The sequence below is a fragment of the Cydia strobilella genome, chromosome Z (genome assembly GCF_947568885.1).
Source record: "Cydia strobilella chromosome Z, ilCydStro3.1, whole genome shotgun sequence".
NCBI classification, from domain to species: domain Eukaryota; kingdom Metazoa; phylum Arthropoda; class Insecta; order Lepidoptera; family Tortricidae; genus Cydia; species Cydia strobilella.
The window spans coordinates 48,949,948-48,974,623 of record NC_086068.1 but is presented as its reverse complement, the minus strand read 5'-3'; the positions used below and the strand labels follow the sequence as shown (position 1 = coordinate 48,974,623).

The following is a 24,676-nucleotide window of genomic DNA, read 5'->3' as shown; positions in this document are numbered from 1 at the left end:
TGCCAAATAACTTTAAAAACCAATTTAATGTCGTAATAACGTGTCACTGTCAGTCAAAGAACGGGAAAGATCATGCGCGCCAAGTGTCCATTTTGATCGAATTTTGTCGATTTTTATTTATTTTAAAAACGTTACCTTACAATATCGAAATTCGAAAGCTATGTAATTACTATTTAAGTTAAGATTGATTTTCTTCTTTTTTTGTTTATTTACCACATAATAAATAACCGAGTAAACTTTGATTAAGAGTCTCGAGATAGAGGTTACTTTGGGAATTAATTGTATCGAACGAAGTGTCATAATTCGTGTATCGAAAGCTATTTTCTCATAATAATAACTAGTTATTATTCCCTAACTTTAGTTATTATTCCCTAACTTTAGTTATTATTCCCTAACTTTAGTTATTATTCTGAGGCTATGTTATTAAAGATAATATGTATAGTCAAGAACAAAATTTGTTTTTTATTATTTGTTTTTTTTTTTGTCAAGAACTACATGTATTTTTTCCACGTCTACGATTATCAACGCCTCTTAGAAAAACATGATCATACTTATAAGGAGATTTTTCGCCTTCTGGCTCACGAAACGACCTTAATTACGAAAATATTTACTTTATCAAAAACTGTTTATTGAAGACCCCCTATTCGTTTTCAAAGTCCTATGCAACGATACACACTGTAGGATTGAAGCAGAAACAAAATTACACCCCCACCTTACGTGTAGGGGATGTACGTACTGTGTACTTTTATTGTACGACTGTCTGATTTATTGATTTATATATCCATGCCAAATTTCAGCTTTCTAGCACTAACGATCACGGAGCAAAGCCTCGGACAGACTGACGGACATGGCGAAACTATAAGGGTTCCTAGTTGACTACGGAACCCTAAAAAACCTTTAGAAAAAAATATTACATGAGATAAATTTTTCTCATCGCTCGCACAAAGGACTACTACAAGGCTACCTAAAGTAGTGAGGTAAAAACCATTAAAAAGTTCTACCGCAAAAACATGGAGGTGATATAGGTGGTATATCATTGGCCGATAGGTAGCACAAATAATCTGTAGACTGCTTAAATGATTAGATCCGAGATAGTGGTTGGGCAAAAAATTGAAAATAAATCAAACCTTGTTTTTTTTTTATTTACTTTTCGGTGTAAACCTTTATTAGCCTGTCCACAAAGACAATAGTGCAAAGAGTAGTATATGCAATAGTGTCTTCTGCTAATGTGTTTTTTATTACAAATGTACAATGACGTATGAGGCACGACATTTTGGCACGTGTCCTATCCGGTCCACAATTGCTCTTAATTAGGAAACAGCGGTGCGGGACGTGCGAGTCTTGCGTCAGTTTGCCGTCTTTCCTACATACGTTCAATATAATGGAATCCCTGGGCCACCACGGAAACCGTGTCAGTGGTATTATAAATATTTTAAATTATAATATATACCATAAATAATGTATTCCAGTATAAAGACTGTACACGATGAATCCCGGCCATGAATCAGAATCAGAATGTCATTTATTAGCCTACTTTGTGTTAAGGGGCCCACTGACGATCAGTCCGCCGGACGATATCGGCCTGTCAAATTTTTGTTTACTGACAGGCCGATATCGTCCGGCGGACTGATAGTCAGTGGGCTCCTTTATACATAAATGTCCCTGTGACCGATGGAGTCGTGTCGTGTGAGTTAGCTAACTTATGTCCTAATGGATCTGTTTGTTGTGTTTTATTTATTCGCAATAAGTTTAATACAAACATATTACGTGTTTTGTTTTGTTGTGCTTACATACTATCTTATTCTAAGAAGACGCGGCCACGCATGACCTGGTATATCTTTTTACCAAGTGCACATATTCAAGCAGTTCTTTTATTTTAGTAATCTGCAATTATTGTAATTTATAATAAAAATACATTCGGTCGGAATTGGGTCGGCGACTGAGAGATAAGCTAGCCATACACGCACGGATTTGCCCGTCGGATCTGCCTGAAAGATGTGTCTGGCGGACACATCCGTCAATGTGTGGCGAAAAATAGACACAGATGGGCAGCGGACGGGCATCCGGCGGACAAATCTGTGTCTATTTCTCGCCACACATTGACGGATGTGTCCGCCAGACACATCTTTCAGGCAGATCCGACGGGCAAATCCGTGCATGTATGGCTAGCTATAGGGGTTGCGATCCTCGCTCCGGATCGCACCTGGTCCAACAGATGTCCTTGGCAATTCAACGGGGCAACGCTGCCAGTGTCACGGAGACGTTTGGGCCGGCTACGGTCCGGGGACTCCGGGGTGGCACCATAGCCTAGTTTAATTTAGTGGTTAAGATTGACAAACATCATTTGTAAAGTAGATGATGAAGCCTGTGGCTGATTTGGTTTTGTGTCACCTTTATGAAGCCTGCGTTGCTGATCACGAACTATGCATGGACTTTCTATTTACCGTTTTATATTGCTTACCTGAATAAATGGACTTGAACTTACAAAAAAAATGTAATTAAAAATCAAAATGTTCATGTTCCTAAATTGAATGAAAGGCATATTTATTTTCATTATTAAGCAGTAATAAAGTTTTACTATGGTCTATGAAATATGGTGAGTTAATTGAAAACATAATAATGTAGGTAGGCCTAAATCTACACCGCTCATTAGTTAAATTGTGAAAACATAGTGGATCATGTAAAAAATCAAGATTATGATTTGATTATGTAGGTAGTTTGATAACCACAAATTATTAAGGGAAAAGTGCTGCTTGAAAATGTACATTCATTTAAAAGATTTACCACATTATGCGTGGCCGGATCCGTGGCCGATTCATCGTGTACAATCTTTAGATGTTGAGTTAGTTGTGTGTATATACGGTGTCATACACGGTGACTTTAATTTTAAAGGTGCATTCCTGAGCTTAAATTTAGTTTAAGTTAAGTTTAGTTTCTTAAAGACACCGTTATTGTAATTAACTTCGATTCGGAGATAATCAAATTTTTTTTTATCTAATAAGGCCCCTATGGCGAACATGTACACTTGGCCTTAAGGCTTTTTTACATATTGATTAGTGTTAAGGACCTATGAGTTCATGTATTTGCTAGTAAACGCAAGTAATAAGTACTATATATATTAACTGTATATTATTATATAGATCAACTAGATACTACATATTGTATAAGTTATTATTTCTGATCTTTCTTCTTTCTAAAGAAATTTCTGAAATCTGAACCTCCATGTTCTGAATTATTATCATCATTTTTTTTATGTGATCGTTTCCCTGTTGATAATTCTTCCGTCTCCGTAGGATCGTCGCCCTCCTCTTCGTCCCGGGGTATGAAAGTAGCGTGTTCATTAAATCTCAAACACTTCCTACCCCGTTTTGCTCCACTACCCGAAGATTTTATTTTCTCTGGTTTTGAAGTATTATTTGTGCCGGGATCGTATAAAGTGCTATGAATTTCTTTTTCTTCTGAACCGGGTGGGGGCGCAAGGACTGCGCTCCTTCCAGACGGACCGGGTGAATCTAAACTCGTATCCAAAGAACTGGATAACTTGTCTTTTAGTAAATCTCTTAATACTAAATTATGCACTGAAGGTAGGCGTTGTTTGGTTGGTTTCTTGTCAGATTCTCTTTCTTTCAAGGAGTTTAACACTTTTATATATGCCATTTCTAGACTCTCACCTGTTTGTACTTCTTGATCTCTTCCGTCGCTCATCATACTGAGCAGTTCGGACTCAGTAAATGAGTTATTCCGAGGCACATTTGTAGATAACGATCTTCCGGCTCCATGCACTTCTTCTAATTTATTCGACGGTCGCCGCTGCTTAAATAAATTTATTTTGTGGAAAAAAGGAAACAGGCGCTGAAAAATATTTGTGGATTTTAGAGTGTTTTGGGAATATAACATATTCTCTTCGTCAAAGAGAGCGCTATTGTACATATACTGGTCGCGATCAGTATCCATCGGGGAGCGCATGATTGAGTCCAAATACAACCTGAAAAGAAAATAAAATACCTAAGCGACATTATACCATTATTACCATTATATTATTATTTTTCAATCCCTTCGTTAGTTTTTTATTATTGACACTGTTGTTTCTTTATTTAATATATAATTTTTATTTTTCATGTATGTATGTCTATGTATGTATTTTTGTGGTTATACGTATTTAAGTGTTTATCTATATTAAAGTTATGTGTTGTTTGGTTATATTCAAGTCGACTTTTTATATATATATTTTTCTTTGCCACCTACCGTATATTCTATTCTATTGTATCCGATACCCAAGGGTTGTCAGGAAGAGATCGCTTTTAAGCGATTAGACAGCCTGTTGTTACCTCTATCCAATTATGTTTGTTTATGTTTTTGTGCATTTATTGTAAACTATGTGAGGTGTGCAATAAAGAGTATTTTATTGTATACTAGCTTTTGCCCGCGACTTCGTTTGCGTGGACTCAGTTACCGCAGCTAGAGTAACAATAGCGCCTGGAAAAAATCTCATAGCAATCTAAGTTTAGGCATATTATGCACACAAATTAGCAGGCACTTCGTTATTTATCTCAATTTCACCCCGCTTTTTACTTTCTTAAGGGATGATTTTCGGGATTAAAACTATCCTATATCCTTCTCAGGGACTCAACCTATCTCTATGCCAAATTTCATCTAAATCGATTCAGCGGTTTAAGCGTAAAGAGGGAACACACAGACAGACAGCCAGACAGACAGACTTTCGCATTTATAATATTAGTATGGATTTAGCAATATCGCATCAATCATTTCTTATTGTTAATGAGTAAAAGAGTTTAAAAGTTTTCAGTTAATTAATTCGCTTGGTGAGTTGCATTTTCAAAATAGCTTCTTGCATGATTTTATTTGAAGAGAGTTAAGTGTTTAATATACTTACATTAGGGCAATAAAAAAGTTTAAATTTTACCTAATTTAAGAGAGTATAAACCAACCAATAAAATTTATTTGTACCTGGGTAGATAATTCTCGTCGATACTTTTGCCTACTTACATATATAAAAAACGAAATAATTTAATAAAAAAAACCTATCTGGATATTTCCACTAAACAACCATATTAAAATTACGTACCTTCGTTGGCTCAGTGAAAATTATCTAGTAAACTTTACTGCGACTGCGACGAGACAAGGTCTACTGGTGGTCAGTCAAAATGTGTTTGCGTTTAATACATGTACTATGATGTACTAAATAGCAAAATAAAACGCTTACTCATTGTCGGCGCTATCGTAGTAGACAAAGAATGCCTCCGCTACTTTGGGCACGCATATCCGAAGCCAGTAGTGTGTGATGTAGAGCATCGTGACCAACACCGCCAGGCAGGTGGCCGCGGCGAGGAGCACGCTGCGCTGCCGGTCCATCACGCCACATAACACGCGGTCTTCGTCGTACGCATCTACATATCAACAGTTGTTGGTGGTTCATTGTAGGTACATGAACACTTAGCGCCACTTGCCGTTACCATCCCACTAACCGTTAACCCAGTGTCTAATTGTACTGGTAATCATGGTAATTCCAGGTTTAACCGGTTAACCTGGGTTAGTAGAATGGTGCAAGTGGCCCTTAACTAAACAAACAAACATAAACGTTATTACAAAAGGCATAAGGTCCACGGATGGACAGTGAAGAGTGTTGCTGTTTGTAATACCACACTACATCGCAAGTTCTGTAATTGTACAATGAGCTGCATTAATATGTCTACATATATCACGCTCTCTCTAATCTCATAATCTGCACTTCTTGCGCACTTTTTCATAACCACTTGTTCAAAATACCGACCATGAATAGGAATAGACGTACTTATAGGACGATTTATTGTTGAAATTTTAGCGTTATATGAGTAATTGAGTTCCGAGCCTTATTCTCTAGATATGTACTCGTATACATTCAATAATTAGAATTGATGAGCTCAGCAAGCAGTGTCATCTCTATGTACTAAATAAAAAGTAATAATTACAATATATGTGTTGATTGCCGCAGGTACGACGTCCGCACAACTACGGCATGCAGACTCCACATCCACAGTCAAGTGAAGTCAGATCTTTCGTATCACGCAGGGCATAATGCGCCATGGTTTGAGGAGCCGTCTTGCTAATATCGCCAGCTCTAATGGCGGATATTCCGCACAACCATGGAATCGAGAAGCTGCTAGCCAGGATGACGTAAACAGAAAAACAGTCACATGCGGATCCACAGTTCGGTATGCCGTCGCAGGCGTTGGTGCTGTCGATGCAGAGGCGGGTGCCCTCCACCTGGCACTCTACCAGGTTCTGAGGACACTGCGGCTCCAACAGCGCCAGCGGCCGCGCCGTCGTCAAAGCCACCATGACATGCGCCATCTAAACATATACAATATACGATATTACAAAGTATGATCTTTCTTTTAAACACTCAAGCTTGTTACTTGCAAGCTTTGTTCAATTTGGATTAATATCGCATTTGTTCACTGTTCACGTGCCTTATGTGTTTTCAAAAATGTTTCTTAAGGTGACATTCGAATGGCAACTGCAGTTGCATTACTGTTCTGGCATTACTGCTGCGACCTTGACGCGGGCGCTGTCACTGTCAATTTCCTTAATAAAATAAGTGACATTCGCAGCCGCGTTGCAAGCGCTATTAGAACGTTCAATAATGGATTCAATACTTCACCCAATTTTTTAAGGAAATTGACAGTGACAGCGCCCGCGTCAAGGCCATAGCAGTTACGTCGTACCAGTACGGCAGTACCTAATGTGGTTACCATACGAATGTTACCTTCTTGTTCTCGTCGTCGTCTCGTCGGTTGTTCACCCGACTTCAAAATGCTTCAAGCAAAATTTATAAATGAGAGTTTGCTTATTTTCTTATTTTAAGTTTTCAATCAATCCCTGAACGATATCCTTTCCGAAGTTCGACGTTTAAAATAACACTTGCACTGCGTGTACTATCAAAATCGTTGCAGACTTGTCTTGGTCTGACTCTACCTTTTTTTGGTATGATAAAGATTGTAAAGCAATACGTACCGTAAAGTTTTCAATGCTCAGTATTACCCTCGACGAGTTGAACACGACCAAGAATCTGGTTTTAGTTCCGTTGTATGCGCTGCACATATCGAACAATTGCGTACTCGTTTCGGGATTCATTTTTATCGTCACGTGGTTATTCATCTGTAAAATAACACAAAAAAGCACAATAAGGAATCGAGGGAACACCTCAAATCTTATAGGCATACATAACATACCTTCGTAGGTATGAAGGTATGTTATGTATGCCTATAACATTTTTGTGATTGACTATAGTGATTTTTGTATTATTCATCAATAATCAAGCATTTGATGAAGTGGAACAGTTGATGATGCCCAGAACGGAACACGACACGTATTTCATGTTTCGCGTCTTTTTCGTTAAGTTTGTTTAGCAAGTTAAACTAACGAACTAGTTAACTTTAAGAAATATATTTGCCTAGATCGAGTTCTGATGATTAATTCCATGAGGAATTGAGGGAACTCCTCAACTCTTATAAGATAAGCATACTTATAGCTATTTTTTTTACTTAAAATCCAAGCATTTGCATTTAAATTGAAATGGAACTGCTCATGAAGACCAGAATGGAACTCCTCCACGACAAGTATTTTACGTCTTGTGGCTAACTGTAACGGTTATGAAATGCACTATGGTTGTAAATAATTTAAATGGTTCTTTAAACTGTTTTGTGAAGTCGGTTTTATTCTATTACCTAAAGATTATTTTTAAAAGCATCATCAGCATAATATTGAAATTAGACTAGGTACGTTGTTAGTAGTCTTATTTTACAACGACCGGGAAGTCGCAGTGCAAAGCAAGTTGGCACATAAATTACATCGCAAATGCATTATTGGTATTGCATATCGACTGCATATATATTTACTTTCTACTGGTTTTCTGTAATATGAACCTTCCCCTGTACAAAATAAAGTTCAATTCCCTAAACGAAACCTCACGCAGACAATCGTTACTATTAAAACAATTTGCCACACATGCCCGGAGTCGTGAGTGACAGAGCTAAACCTCGGATCATAAAATAATAAACAAGTTAAGTGAATAAGTGCCTGGTCATCCGGGAGCTCGATGAGTCGCGCGAATTCGTGCATGTCGATGGCGTTGAACGCGCTCGCCCGCAGCGGCGGCAAGCTCGTGGTGACGCGGCGGTGCGGCCGAGCGTCGTCAACCATGATGGCCGAGATATGCCGCCTCCGCCGTAAGCTGTGACCCACGAAACTGTGTAAGCACGCATGAATATATGCCTGGGATTTTTTTTTCATACACAACGGCATTTTCATAAATAGTTTCAATGAATGAAAATGCTGGCAAAACAATTTTTCATTGAGGGCAGATTCCGGTTTTGCGACTGACGCCTGTTGCCCGCGACTTCGTACGCGTAGAATTAGTAGATTTGTATGTTGGTGGCTGTGTAATGCCCTTTTACCAAGTTTCAACGTATATCCCCTTTTTAACTCCCTTAGGGGTTGAATATTCAAGGACCTTGAATTTTTTTTTATCTTATATTTTGCCTTTCTAAGAAGTTTATAAGTATTTGTAATGGATTCAAACTTTCAACCCCTTTATAACTCCTTTAGAGGATGAATTTATAAAAACGCTGTAATTACTTATCTTGTATTCTAATAATATGCATTTATACAAAAGTTCGAATCCCGCGCTTAATAAAATGTTTTATCTCCATACAAACTTTCAACCCCTTTTTCGCCACCTTAGGGGATGAATTTTCAAAAACGCTGAAATTACTTTTCTTGTTTTTATTAAAGTACTTTTTTACAAAGTTTCAAATTCCTAGCTTAAAAACTTTCTTTTGTTTGTAGTTTCGGCTCTACGTTGATTAATCAGTCAGTCAGTCAGGACACGTGCATTTATATATAGTATATACACGGTGTTTCCTGTAACAGGAGCAATAAATTAAACTGGAGGCTGTACGCCTCAAACAGACCAACATTTGTTCAGCAACTTTTTAAAATTATGAAATTTTTAGATTATAACTTTTTCATACTACTTAATTAAATATTATTTTCAATGTACGCTGCCATCTGTGTGTTTGACGTTGCTTGTCACTCTTTAAACATAACAAATTTTGCAATACAATGCGTCTTAGAATAAACTTTAAAGTGTAATGAAAATCAAAACACGTTATTTTCAAAAGTTGCTGAACAAATGTTGGTCAGTTTGAGGAGTACAGCCTCCAGTTTAATTTAATGCTCCTGTTACAGGAAACACCCGGTATATATATGTATATATGTTTATATAGATTAAGTATCCTTGGCAAAAAACATTAATATATGGACCAATAAAGAATAATTGCAACTTGTTCACTGTTGAATCCATTGAAAATAAAACCGACCAAGTGCGAGTCGGACTCGCGCACCAAGGGTTCCGTACATGACATAATTTTAACAATGTATGTTTAGGGTTCCGTACCTCAAAAGGAAAAAACGGAACCCTTATAGGATCACTCGTGCGTCTGTCTGTCTGTCCGTCTGTCACAGCCTATTTTCTCCGAAACTACTGGACCAATTAAGTTGAAATTTGGTACACATATGTAAGTTTGTGACCCAAAGATGGACATGTAACGTTAACAAATTATTTTTTACCCACGGGGGCCACTTTTGGGGGGTAAATGAGAAAATTAAAAAATAAAGTTTGTCAAACTATATCGTGTTACATATCAAATGAAAGAGCTCATTGTGAGAATCTCAAATATATTTTTTTATAATTGTAAGATAAATAGGTTAGAAGTTATTCAAGAAAATAGGCAAAAAATGACAATTCCCCGAAACTACTGGGTCAAAAATTTTGAAAAAAATACACAAAATAGATCTTTACCTATAGATCATCGGAAAACCTATTAGAAATGTGCAGTGAAGCGCGAGTCGGACTTAATTACTTAGTTTTTGATCCGACCCCTACGGATTTTTTAAAGACATTTCACATAAAAAATACATTGTTTAAATTGTGTAATGAACGGAACCCTTGGAACGCGAGTCCGACTCGCATTTGGCCGGTTTTTTATGTGAAACGTGAGTGAAAGGTTAAAAAAAACTACTTACTAGATCTCGTTCAAACCAATTTTCGGTGAGGGTTTGCATGGTAATGTACATCATATATTTTTTTCAGTTTTATCATTCTCTTATTTTAGAAGTTACAGGGGGGAGGGGGGGACACACATTTTACCACTTTGGAAGTGTCTCTCGCGCAAACCATTCAGTATAGAAAAAAATGATATTAGAAACCTCAATATCATTTTTGAAGACCTATCCACAGATACCCCACACGTATGGGTTTGATGAAAACAAAATGTTGAGTTTCAGTTCCAAGTATGGGGAACCCCCAAAATTTATTGTTTTTTTTTCTATTTTTGTGTGAAAATCTTAATGCGGTTCACAGAATACACCTACTTACCAAGTTTCAACAGTATAGTTCTTATAGTTTCAGAGAAAAGTGGCTGTGACATACGGACGGACGGACAGACAGACAGACAGAGATGGGAGGAGAAGGGTTCCGTTTTTTGCCATTTGGCTACGGAACCCTAAAAACCTGTTCGGCTATTCCTATAATAATGCCGTGGTGGCCGTGGTTGTTGTCGTTTATAGAAATCGAAATTGGATACATTTAATACTTGTTTTTTTAGTTTTAAGCGTAAATATCATAATACCTATATTTACTAGGTACTACTACCGGTATCAGTGCAGTAGGGTAAGATGGTTGACACTGGATCATTTCATTTTCTAATGCCCGTATCGGCCGTATCTCGAGTAATAACTGTGATACAAATTTGATTTATGAACTATTAAAGACAATTTATTCAAGTTTCATTATGTTATACTACAAAATCAAAATTTCTAACCATTTAGTGTCAGTAACGCTTATAATGAAAAATGGTAATTGACTCACTGTGCAACAGAGGGTGGGTACACTAAATCACCCGGTGGTCTGCAGTAAATCAAAGTTGGAAATCGTCTGCTAAATTAATAGACTCGTTGGTTATTATGCTCAAACGACTTGCAATCTTCTTGAAAATGAATATTTGATCGATGAATAGACCAAGTAAATAACTTTAAAATAATATTGATATTATAAATTTTCTAATTTTAGATGAGGAAATATCCTAATTAGACAAGTCTTAAGCCCCTATTACAATGTTTTAAAGCAAAATTAACTTTTGTGCGCTAAAACTAATTTGCTTTGTCGGTTTCCTTCAGCGAGCTTTGACCCACTGTCAACCGGATCCAATCGATCCACTGTCGACCCAGCTCTCAATAACAAAATAAATTTAATAAAACTATGAAAACGGATTATATCGCGTTTATTGAATTTATAATACATCCCGACGTTCGAGACGTCGGGATGTATTATAAATTCAATATACGCGATATAATCCGTTTCCATAGTTCTATTTCATGAGTAACCATCGCGGTAGCCGAAGACAATATTAAAATAAATTTAAATTAAAAAATAAACAATGAGGTCAAGGAGTCAAAATACGTCAAAATCAAAGTCAAATTCATGTCATGTATGGAGTACTTTATTAAATTATCTAGTTAAAAAGAAAAAATATAAATGAATTCACACAGTTATTTATTTCGGATAAACACATGAAACTTTAATATTCGTAAATATTTGCCAACGCAGCAAATTCACTTAAACAGTACTCCTTGTACTTGTGTTCACTTTATTAAAAATTTACTTAGTAAAAACTTGTTGCCAAGGGGACACCTTTTATGCGGAAAAAATTATTAGAAATATTTTGCGTTTTCTCTGAATTTGCGATAAATACTGTGCACCACCAACCCACTGTCAACCAGCTTACCCTTTGGCCTTGAGGTACTTACATCGCTACATATTTCATACCTACGCTTGCTCTGTGGTTTTAAAAGTTCAGAACCCTGTTGATTCAGTAATCCGGCCATCACTGGCGCTGATTGCACCACATTTTCCCACGACTCGTGATCCACCAACGTCCCCGATATAGATCGTCTAGAAATGTATTAAATACACACAGCAACATATATGTACTTGAGATAGGTAGGTAGGTACTTATATGCACATTTTACAACATTATAACTAAAAAATTGCTCAAAAATGTACCTACTTATAACCTATTTTCTCCTTCCTTCCTTTACAGTGTTAGTCAACTGCTGTCTTTTTTATAATCACTTAATTATTAGTTCGTTTAAATTTAACCTACTTTATGTACATAAAAATTATAAAACTACCCATACGTACTCTGTAGTGATAATAGGAATTAGGGCATCATCTGCTAAAGGTTGAGTAGCTCTTAAACTGCTTCTTTTCTCTTGTTGTTCTAAAAATAATAACACGTTAAAATTAGCACGTGTAATAACAAGTTTACACACTGTCCTCAAAAATTTCGAACATTCGACGATTTACGCGGTTTCAGTGACGTCAATCAGATTATACTTTGTCCTTGTGGCTGTATTTCGCAAAATTTGATTTAAGACGTGTTCTCGTTATTTAGTACGGTGGTTTTTGGTCTAGAAGTCTTCTGGAAATCGATTTTCGCTCATGTCTTCGCAAATATGGACATATTTGGTATCAGTGCATTCAGTGTGATGTCCTGAACACAAATAGATGAGATGACAAGCGCGAAAGTGGTGGGGGTAGTTGCTGTGACGTCAAAAAGTCGGCAATACAAAGTTTTTTACTTTTTTACCACCATACCATGTGGGGTATCAAATGAAAGGGCTTTGTGAGAGATCACAAATATGTAACATACTGTAACATTTTCACTACTTCGTCTAACAAAGGATTTTTTTTTTTACTATAGCAATATGGGTATCAAATGAAAGCTAGTGAAAAGACCATTTCAAAAATATATGTAAATAGTTTTTTGTTTGTTTTAATAATAGTTGCAGTTTAATGTAACAGAAAGTTATACTTTTTTCAACTTGATGTACTTTTGTTATTATTGGTTATATCTGGTTAATTATTTTTTGACGTTATATAGATATGTATTTTGGAATGATCCATTCAGTCATTTTCAATTTAGAGCAGTTCAAAGTCAACTGTGGATTGTGAAATTTTTGAACGTTTTCTAATAATTTGTTAGACGAAGTAGTGAAAATGTTACAGTATGTTATATATTTGCGATTTATTTTATTTTATTCATTTTAGGGATAGCAAACAATTATAAAATATAATGTTACATTTAGTACTACAGTTAAAATTAACATATGCATAGCCAACGACATTATCCACAAATTACATTAAAATTATACAATGGCTGGCACAAAAAAGGTAGTTAATTATTCGAAGTAGGTAAACTTAGGTATTTAAACAGGGATAAATTATATGCTAAGTTAATTACGTCATGCCTTATATAACAAATAGGTAATAAAAAGAAATTTAATATTTGCTTAGATAAGTACATATGTGCAAAAACGTGCAAACTCGTAGAAAATTATTGTGATCTACTCACAAAGCCCTTTCATTTGATACCCCACATGGTATGATTAAAAAACTTTGTACTGTCGACTTTTTGACGTCACAGCAACTACCCCTACCACTTTCGCGCTTGTCATCTCATATATTTGTGTTCAGGACACCACACTGTATGCACTGATACCAAATATGTCCATATTTGCGACGACATGAGCGAAAAGTAACCTAAAGCCTGTTTCGCCAAGCCACTAATTTTCGGAACATCCTGGATGGCGTCGTGTTTTATGCATAGTGACCAATACGCTAATGGTTGCCGATTAGTATGTTTTTATGTTTATTTGGGCACAAATGGCACGATAATTCTTTGTAATTTTAATATAAAATGTCACATCTTTATTTACTAGTTCTACCAGAAAATGTATACAGCTGATAATACCTGCCGCGTAGGTACTCGTAACGTCAAACCTCATCCCCATGAAAATCTATTGTCGAAAAAAATCAAATTAATAATACGTGATGGTGGTATTAACTGCTCTATATCATTCAAGACTAAAAGCGACGCGAAGGCGACTGCTCTCTGCATATTGAATTCTAAATAAACTAAACTAAATCAAAAACACCTCGTTACGTCCGATTCTACCTGAAAACCGAATATCCCGCCAAGATGATCAAAGCGAAGCGCAAGGACACCTTTTCTCGAAACGCTTCGTCGTTTTTTGGAACCCTCATAACTTGGGTTTTGATTATAAGTACCAGATAAACGAAATTCTCGGGATATGATGTCAATAGTGCTTAGTAAGCATACATTTTTTCAATTGCAGAATACTTTAGATTTTAATCATATCTAAAAAAAACTTATTTCGTCACTGACTCACACACTCACTCACTGATCATCATCAAAACCTTTAGGGTACTTCTTGAACCTTCTACAACCTCTACACAAACTCTACAGTCTCTACACCTTAGTCAAAATATGTGGCTTGGCCGTTTCGATACTAAAGAACTATTTTATAATAAAAAATAATGAATATTGAATAAATTTTCCACCTTATGCCCATGTGACGGTAGCGTGTTTTTGGTGGGATCATTCTTAGAGCTTACGGACTGTATGACTTTTGAACGGTGGATAACAATTACCTAAATAGCGTCCATAGAGATACTTGATCTACCTATGCTATGCATCATAAAACTTACATAGATAGCTAAGATAGCTTTACAAGGAGTTAGTGAGTAACAGTTTAAGATTAAAAGCCAACGTACCATGGACGCTTGTTTTAAAGCTCGGACTGCTGCCTGTTCCAATTATTGGACTGCCCATAGTTTCGACACTTTCGGCAGTAAGTGGTAAAAATGGCACTTTATCCATTCCGATTGTCGATTTTGTGATCCCTTCCTTCGTTAAGGACTCAACTTGAATTGTGTCATTGGGATTTTCAGGGCTCTGTTTTTTCTCGTATGAGTTTATATTGTATGCCAATACTGAGGATATGTTTCTAGTGCTTTCTAGGACATCTTGTGATTTACTACTAAGCACGTTCGTAACAAGAAAATCTAAGTTACATTAATTAAAATATTAGTTTTGTCGACTCTATTTAGTCAAATAGATATAATTCTGTATAATAAAGCATCGTTTAATTAATAATTACTTACCTATATACTAACTAATAAATAACATAAAGGGTCTATGAGGTACCTTGTATACGTTACATAAATGTACCTAGGTATAGGTACCTACTTACTTTCTTAAAACACTTTCCGCTGTGTCTCGAAAAGGAATCTCAGTTATATTAGGATACGGGTCCAAATATACTAAAATTGGAAAAAAATTGTTAATTTGTTATCCGGAGTTATCAGTTTCTTTTTCAATCTAATAAGAAGCAATAAGAAGGTATAGAGGGAAATGCTAGGAACACAATTTTTAACTTCGTAGCTTTGTTTGGACTAGTTAGGAGATGAACATATCAAAAGTCCCCGGCCGTAACCCTGGTGCTGGGGGAAGAGGGGGGTTTGAAGGTTCCATTTTTGGGTTTTTCGATTATATCTCGGAAACTATGCGTCTGAGCGACTTGGCCACTTATACAAAATGAAAAGAGATTTAATTTGTTACAAGTTTTATTCAGTCAAGTTTTTCGATATCTTGTGTAGTTTTTGAGATATCCGCTCTTGAAGGTTTATTTAGGGCTTTCGCTTTTATCTTGATTATCTACATCAGTGAAGCTGCTAGGCCGGGTTTGGGATCGTTTTCGTATAAATCGGGGGTGCTGAATTCATTTATGGTATCAACATTGACACCATTCCTAAGTAAAAACAAAATTTAAAAAAAATTTTTTTGTTAAAACTCCTCTTTACGCTTAAATTTGGTATAGAGATGGTTTGAGTCCCGGGAAAAATTGTGTTCCAAACATTTCCCTCTATACCTTTTTTTGGGCATTTATTTCCTGGCCTATATGTATACCTATATATTTAATGCCATTAATAAATATAGTTTGTACTGACAGGTAGTATAAACATAACACAAAAGAAGCGTTTCGTATACCAGTTTTTGTACGGAACATTTAACATTTAATGGGTATGCTTTAAGGCCAATTCGAACTTCAAAAATCTTACAATAATCTGTTATTGGTACATATTCATACTTACCTATATAGATAAGGTTAGGTTATTGATCAGATTAAGATGGAATTCCTAAGTAGGTAAAATCACAAGTAGTTAATTATACATGTAAGAAAATAATTAGGAAAACTCATAAAATAATACTAAAATGTCAATACCACTCATGTTTCGGTAACTATTATCCCACTTATTAAATATTGTAAAAATATCACTGTCGTTGGATTGTTCTTGTGGTTTCAAACCCCCACTTTCGTTTAGTGACTTTATGACATCATCTACCAGATTGATTGGTTCCTTTTCTTTGGCGTCCTCGTGTTTGTTTTCTACTTCGTGGGGAAGAATAACGTCGTTGGATGGCCTATAGTTAGTGGTTGGGAGTGAGTATTCTTTTCTGAAACTTGAAAAACTATTATAAATAGAATAGCAATATTTCATGCCCTTAGGTAGATACCCTTAGGTAGAGATGAATAAATTATAAAGATTATCAATCTCAATGCAAAGTTTCTTGTAATTAGCGAGGTTACAGATTTATTTTTATATGGTGTTAAATTTGATCATCGCTTGTAGGTCCACGATAGTTAAGGAGGTAATGTGAACATGTATTATTTATACTTATTCACAAAAACGGTTTTCATTCATTACACTCCACATATATTTTTCGGAGGAATGCATCTTTGCATGGAGACATTGATTGGAAAAAAAATTCTGTGTAATTTATTCGTCTCCCTCCACGCATGAACATCCATACAATTTACGGGAGTCGACAGGTTCTCTCGTACGTGACGAGTTCTTTGTTTTTGGCCCCACGCGCTTGTTCTGCAACTTCTTCTTTTTCCACCTGTTACTGTTACTATTTGTATTGATATGCGTTGATGTCGTTGACCGTGCAGGTGTCGTCAGTCTAAACATAAGGTTATAGTTTATTAGACTAATTTTTGAACCGTAATATAATAAGTTATAATCATTCGTACACCTTATTGTAACGAGGCAAAATAAACAATGTTTGGGTAAGGTCAATACGGGTAAACTTGGCTAACTTTCACATTGGGGACTGTGTACACATTTTTGCATTTATTAATGTTTATTGCGATTTGCTACTTGCTGCTTTCCTTTAGTGCCAAAAGTATGAAATCGCAATAAACACTAATCAATGTGTAAACCCAATGTGAAGGCCAGTCACATCCGTATTGACCTTAATCAGTATGTATGTATATACATTTACCTACACTATCTCTGCTAACCTTTGATCTGGCGTAAATGGTCCCACGGCGTAATCAAGTTCGTATCTGCGTTCTCCGTCGCCTTCCCGTAAGCCTTCCTGTTTCTTCACTGCTATTTGTACCAACGGCAAAATACTGGTTTTGTATGGCTGCCCAGGCCTGCACAGATCGTAGTTAAGTATTTCCTAACACTACACACTGTACACGATAAAACCCGGCCATGATATGGTAAATCTTTTACAATGCATGTGCTCGAAAAGTGCGTTTTCTACGGAGCCATATCATGCGGAAAGTACTACTTTTCCGCACTAGTGCTTTTTGTTTTCAATACATATGGTGCTACTTTCTCGTACTAGTGCTTTTTGTTTTCATTTTTTTAATAATTAAATGATATGTTTTTTTATTTACTCGCACAATGCATAGTAAAACATTGTATTATACACATGCGTAAAGATGATTTCCGCTCTTGTTACATAAATAGCTATTACAGTACTATGATGCTACTTTACCGCACTAGTGCGATAATTAGCACATTACTTTAATTTATTTATTTAATTTATTTAATTTATTTAGAAACAAACAGTCTCTTATATTAATAACTTGTTACAATGTAGGGTAATAGACTTATAGACCTACAGTTTTCTAAAAAATAGTATGAAAACCATGTGACATATATAAATACTAAATTAAACTAGAAATATAAATTCCAAGTTGTTACCTAACTATTTCAAATATTTAATCTGCCGTATGTACTGTAAAACGTTGTACGATACATGTGCGAATAGGTAATTCACAACTCGTTTCTATTTAAAACCACTCCCTTCGGTCGTGTTTTAATTTTTCGCCGCTCATTGCGAATTTCCTAATTTTCGCACTTGTATCGTAATGTACTATTAAATAAATGTGCATTCAGCACTTTTTTCTAATAATTTGTGGTTATCAAACTACATAATAAAATTACGAACACAATATAACATTAGGTTGTCTGTGACTGAGCATTACCAAAAAATATATTATTCCTTTAAACGAGCAATTCTTGTATTATCTATATGTATATATATATTTCGGTGTTCTCGGAAATGGCTCTAACGATTTCGATGAAATGTGATATATGGGGGTTTTCGGGGGCGAAAAATCGAACTGGCTAGGTCTTGTCTCTGGGAAAACGCGCATTTTTGAGTTTTTATGTCTTCAGAGCAAAGCTCGGTCTCCCAGATATTGACTAGTAAAATATGCAATCTACAAACTAACCTATATTGTTTACTCTGTACAAGCTCATACAAAAATACTCAAAGGTGATATATTATTGGCCGGTACTGTACATTGTAATATGATTGTATTTTTATTATATAGTACTATATATACAGATTATTAAAATAAAAGAACTGCTTATTTATTTATCCAGAATTAGGAAGAGTAAACTATCAGCAATTTCAGAAAACATTTCAACAGTCACGTACAGTACGAATCTTGACAGTTAGTTTGCTATACTATCTTTATTTTATTACTAGATCGAGGCGTTTGGCAGCTGCTCGATGGTGAAGGTCAGAGAATATACTATGAAATAAGAAAGAAACAATGTACTTGAAAGATGCAAGTTTTAGAGTGTATTAGAGTTCTGGTTTCCGCCGATGAACAGCCGCCTGACGCCTGGATCTAATTTTAAGGTACCTATAGTAAACTAACTGGAAAGTTTTGTTGATCTCATTATCATGTACAATTTCCCGGGGCTAGCTCTTAATCCATTTGTAAAATTCTAGATACGAGTAAACCTATTATTGGTAATACGAGAATGACATATAAGTAACAATATTTCGCCTCAAATCGTTCAGGAAACTCACAAACCTTTAAAATGATGCTTAATAGTGTCAAATTAGGAGAAACGCATACCGTTTACAACCTAAGGGCTTATCGTCAATAAGGCACTCTTGCCACTGAGATGAAATTAAAAATCAACCTTATCAAACAACCTACAGTAGGTCTAACCTAAAATCAGATATAACCACCTCTACCGAGCCCCGAGCTCATTCACGTAGCACATAGTTATATAATAATCTACGTTTTTAAAGGTTGCTACGGGCTACGGCGTAGCCAAGTTCTACGCTTGCACCTTTAAAGAGCAAACCCTTTCAGGAGCGGCATTTTAAAAAGTCCTAGAGACCAATTCAAACTTACATTTTAAAAACAAAATTATGTCATTTTGCTATAATTTGCCCGTGCGTCTCGCTCGCGCCAATACATGTACGGACAAGTACACACGAGCGAAATGCACGCGCGAATGAGAACTAAATGAAATCATTTATATATGAAATGTACGTCCGAATTGGCCTCCTTTTATTGATTTAAGTTTTAATTTTAAAATTTTAATCAGGCAACAAGGCTCATATTTCAAATACCTTACAGACTAACATCAATATTATAATACTATTTAGGCGAAAAAAAACGGCATGGCTCCGTTGAATCGTCTGGTCTTGTGTCGGATTCGGCAGCTTGCCCCGGAACCTCCGAAACACGACACCCTTCGGACAGAAGTCGGCGCACTCGATGGTCCCCTGCAACGATCGCGGCACGCGCACCACAAAATAGTTGAAGTACACGTAGTGGCGCGATCGAAGCTGGAACATCCTCAGCGTGTAACCGGCTTTCTGGTGTACATACTCCACCCCTTCAGCAGCAGTGGCGGTGTAATGCAGGCGCGACACATATAGCGCCTTACTCGGTGTATAGCAACCCGCACGCCAGAATTAGCTAGTTCGGCGGTACCACATCGAGTCTTACGAGGCGCCGAGCGCGCCTTTTTCTTTCTTGACACCAAAAAGAACTCCTCATCCAAACTGGCACCAGGTAGCTTCTCTTTGAGAGCCGCTCGCTCTTCAGGTACCATCAAAGGTTTGTACACTAACCCGGTTCGATGCGACTAAGATTACTCGCAGCATATCTCGCTCGGACTTATTGATGCACGCGGGAGGTTTCGAGATTTTTAGAGTTCTAACCATTTCGAATGAGTTTCGAATTCGGTTATTTGCCTACGTATTTACGTAAATTAAGCATCATGAAAAAGTAGGTTGTATATCATTTAGCCACCTAACACCTAACCGATAGCATTCTCGCATTACCTATCTAAGATTCACTGAGGCGGGAGGAACAGAGAGAGACGATCTCTGAGTGGCATAGCGACTGAAATTTGAAGCATATATATACCTATGTACCTGTACAATGTACCTACTGCTCGCGACTCGATGTATTTATACAAACCTTGGCACTACATCATAAAATAGATCAAAAACCTCGTCTACATCAAAAGGTTTTTGGTCTTGAGTTTCTATAGGTACCAAAGTAGCAGAGAGGTTGACCAACGGCACTTCTATTGTGATAAAATCCTGTGTTAAAGCTCTAGGTTTACTAGAGATTGATAATGTCGTTTTAGGAATCCTGAAAAGAAAATTATATTTAAGCCTTTGAGACAATTGAGACCTAAACGAACTTTAAACGAACGATAATAATAAGGCTTGTTGTAGGCACACTTGCAAAGTGACCTTCATACTTTCAACTACGGTTTGTTTGTTGGCTTTCCATTACAAAAGGGTACTTATCTTCGAGCAACAACTGGAAGGGGGAACACCCAAATATTCCGAAATATGTTTTTCCGGTTTTTATAGTGAACCACAATTTTCATAATCCCGATTGACATACGTCCGAAATATCAAAATTACGATTTTTAAAAACACGATGGAAGAAAATCACGAATGTGCTATTTCCGAAAACTTGAAATCCGATTGTCATTTGACCGAAAGCTTAAAGTTCCAATTTTACACATTTCTGAAAATATTTCGGAAATAAAATAATTCGGTATTCAGAAATTCGGTCTTTTGTAATGTCGGAAAAATGAAAAAAGTAAACGAACTCTTTCCAGAAGTGGGTTAGGTTAGGTTAGAACTGCGACCCCCAAGAAAACGAACTGTTTCCAGAAATGGGTTAGGTTAGGTTAGAACTGCGATCCCCAAGTAAACGAACTGTTGCCAGAAGTGGGTTAGGTTAGGTTAGAACTGCGACCCCCAAGAAAACGAACTGTTGCCAGAAGTGGGTTAGGTTACGTTAGAACTGCGATCTTCAAGAAAACTGTTGCCAGAAGTGGGTTAGGTTAGAACTATAACGACGTAGGTACCTTCATTTATTTAACAATAAATTCGGAATATCGTTATTCGGAAATTACAAAATTGGGATATTTAAAATAGGGATCACGTCAAATCGGAATTAAAAATTTCGGAATAATGGCAATTCGGAATTCGTGATTACAAAAATCGTAAATGTTAAATTCGGCGTTTGTCACTGTCGGAATTGTTATAATCGGAATCATGTGGTTCGGAATTTGCAAAATTCGGCTTATCAGAAATATAAATCTACGTGATTTTCATCATTCGTAATTACGACAGTCAGAATTTTGATGGGTCGAGCATTTAAAAATCGGAATGATAAAATTCGACATTCTAAAATTCGGCATATAATTTGCCGAAGCATAGGCACAACTAAGCTGTGCCTATGACGGTGCGTGTTGTGACTTCGTCCATACACAAACAGAGATCACGGTGTGCAAGATTTGTCTTTGACGTGTGTCATTTTCTATGTATTTGTGTCGTCATTAAAGATTGGATTTTGTATGTAGTGAGTGAGAGGTGCGCCTGTGTGCACGTTTCCCCCCGCAAAAAATGGCAGAATGATTTGTACGGTAAGATATCGCTTGGGCTCCTCCCTTCCGACGTGTCGGAAGCCGGTGTTGCCCGAAGGTCCTTATGCTTCAAGTGCAATTAATAAGGATAAACAGATCCGAAATCCCAACAGAAATTCTGGAAAAATGGAAAGCCACATTTTAGTAGTTAGTATCAATCGCGTTAGGGTGTCACAAAGTTGTTCAAGAAGTACCTAAGTACCTCTATAATTAGTTAGTTGTATCACCGTTTATCAAGTTGTTGTTTAACCCCTCGTCCTAATAATATTGATATCCGAGCAAGCGAAAGATTCCAAAATTAACGCTATACTCGTGGTTCGAAAAGCGGAATCTTAAGCGCTGCGAAGGTTACAAGACACGAGAGTTAAACAAACTTTGCTCCCGAGTGAAACATACTATTTCACCACATCAACGCGAGGAAAATATACTAACAGTAAAACATTACCTACAAATCAAATTCAAATGAACGTTATTAAATATTTATTATCATCACTTGAAAGTGATCTATATCCGCTAACATGAGCAAACAACTCAAAATTCACATCAAAGGCGTGTGGTGCGGTGAAATAGTTATTTATTATACAAGGGTGCAAAGTTGTATTTTACCCGCGAGTGTAGAATTGAAACACAAGCAAGCGAAAGGATTCTATAGGTGAACCACGAGCGAAGCGAGTGGTTCTAAAATAGAATCCTGAGCGTAGCGAGTGTTTCAACACACGAGAAGTAAAATACATTTGCGCCCGTGTATAACACGAAACTTTTCACCTCACTATAGCGAGGAAAATGCAACATCCACAGGCGTTAGATCATCTTCATCACTGGAATCACTCATTTCTTTACGATATTATAACAGAAAACTCTGGAAGTTGTGTATTTTTACGCAAGTCGGTGAGAAAAGTTTTTTAGTAAAAAAATTGTTGACAATGTTGACATTTCTGACGTATGAAATGTCAACGATGCGTTTTGAAATTGCAACGACTCAACTTGTGCGTTCAGAATTATATTTACCATCATTATAAAAAAACAAACGTTTCTTACGCAATTTTAAGGTTTATGACTTAAAATCATTAAATAAAGCTAAATTTGGTATTTTTCATTAGATTCTCAATTAATATCGAACGAATCATTATTATAAACGATTTACGTTTTGTTATCTGTCAAGCTACTTAAACACGCTCCATCCAAGGTCAAATTACTTTCCCCACTAGTGGATAAAACGCGTTTTTCCCCGCTTGTATTGAAGGATAAACTTTCCGAGCTAGTGAGGGGAAAATAAATATGCTGTCTTGGACCACGCGGTACATTTTTTTGGGCGTAGATAGATAGATAGATAGATAGAATCTTTATTGGTATTAATCCCAACGTACGTACGGTACGTATGGCATAATACCTTCTAATATTAATATCGGGGGCCTAATTTGACTCCCTAATTTGACAGAAAATGGCTAATTAAATTTATGACTATCCATTTCAAAATTTGACACTTCCGCCGTAAAGGACCAATTAAAACCACACTTGCTAAATGGCCCGATGTCCATCCCGACGTCAGGCCTGAGTCAGCAAGAGTCGTTTTCCATTTCACGAAATACCAGAACATCTTTACCATTGTTTGACATATCGGCATATTAGGTGAAACGGAACTTGTTCGGGCTAGTTGGATCTAATATCAAAATATCACCGCTTACCAAATCTCGTTAAAAGTTACCTAAGTGTACTTCCTGTAGTCCTGGGTGTGTCAAGTGTCGTCAGCTTAGTCGCCAGGGTGTATTGCTTAGTGTACACCGGGTCTTCCGGGTCCTGTTTAAGGACGGCGTCCGGTATCGGGCCCCAGTACCCGCCGAACGTTTCAGTATACTCGAAAACTCCAAGCTGATATCCGTCAGTACAGACCTCTTGCTGCGATTCGCCCGGCGACAATTCTACCACCATGATTATGTTATGGCCGGGCTCCGTTCTGAAGAGTGAACGATAGTTGACTTGTTACGCATTGAAGAACATTTCTTTAAAATATTTAGCGAACATGCGCCAATGCGATGATGTGAGTACACATATATGGCAGCCAACGTAGGCCAATTTAAAGGACGCGCTTATGCGTTAGAAGGAGCAATCGATATTGCTACCTCATTCCTCCGCATAGCTGCGTCCCTTAGCGTGCCTACGTTGGCCCAATATGTGGACTCGGCATTACGTAATATTACATAAAGATGCGTCCAGATTGCCCGAATGAGCTGATCATTATTATAATTAGCGCAACTCCTGCATGGCTCGCTTTATGGGCAAGCGGTGCGCGTAGTAGTACCTAAATCACGTGAGCAGCGCAGAGAACCGCTGACTATTTGATTTGCTAGATCTGGAGTATCTGAACGAACATATATAAACAAAATTATGTAAATATTTGATTCCTCAATCTCTGCAGTACCTTACAGTAGTAAAACAGCTATAAGGCACGTCCAGCCTGGAGAAGTGAAGCACCTGGGCGTCGGCGTCCATAACCATGCGGCTGAGGAACACCGAGGGCAGCGCGTCGCGCCGCTTGCAGTGCTCCGACACGTCCCGCGCGTACTGCGGGACGCTGCGCAGCCCGCGCGTCTCTGTGAAACACCACAATATCACCATAATGAGAAACAAATTAAACATTGCAAGCAAATCTCGACATAGCCACGTAGATTTGTAACATAA

General features: G+C 37.0%; 1 protein-coding gene across 1 annotated transcript; it reads right to left on the bottom strand.

Moving 5' to 3' along the window:
• Positions 1-3,136: 3,136 nt before the first annotated feature.
• Positions 3,137-24,676, bottom strand: LOC134753780 (uncharacterized). The gene is made up of 15 exons (XM_063689720.1): positions 24,417-24,676; positions 23,703-23,951; positions 20,527-20,703; positions 17,293-17,430; positions 16,800-16,952; positions 16,210-16,448; positions 15,178-15,247; positions 14,699-14,964; positions 12,263-12,341; positions 11,888-12,013; positions 8,080-8,233; positions 7,015-7,158; positions 6,195-6,351; positions 5,225-5,408; positions 3,137-3,985 (listed from the first exon to the last, which is right to left on the bottom strand). Exons 1-15 carry the CDS (start codon positions 24,632-24,634, stop codon positions 3,172-3,174), a joined length of 3,168 nt encoding a protein of 1,055 aa, XP_063545790.1. The 5' UTR covers positions 24,635-24,676; the 3' UTR covers positions 3,137-3,171.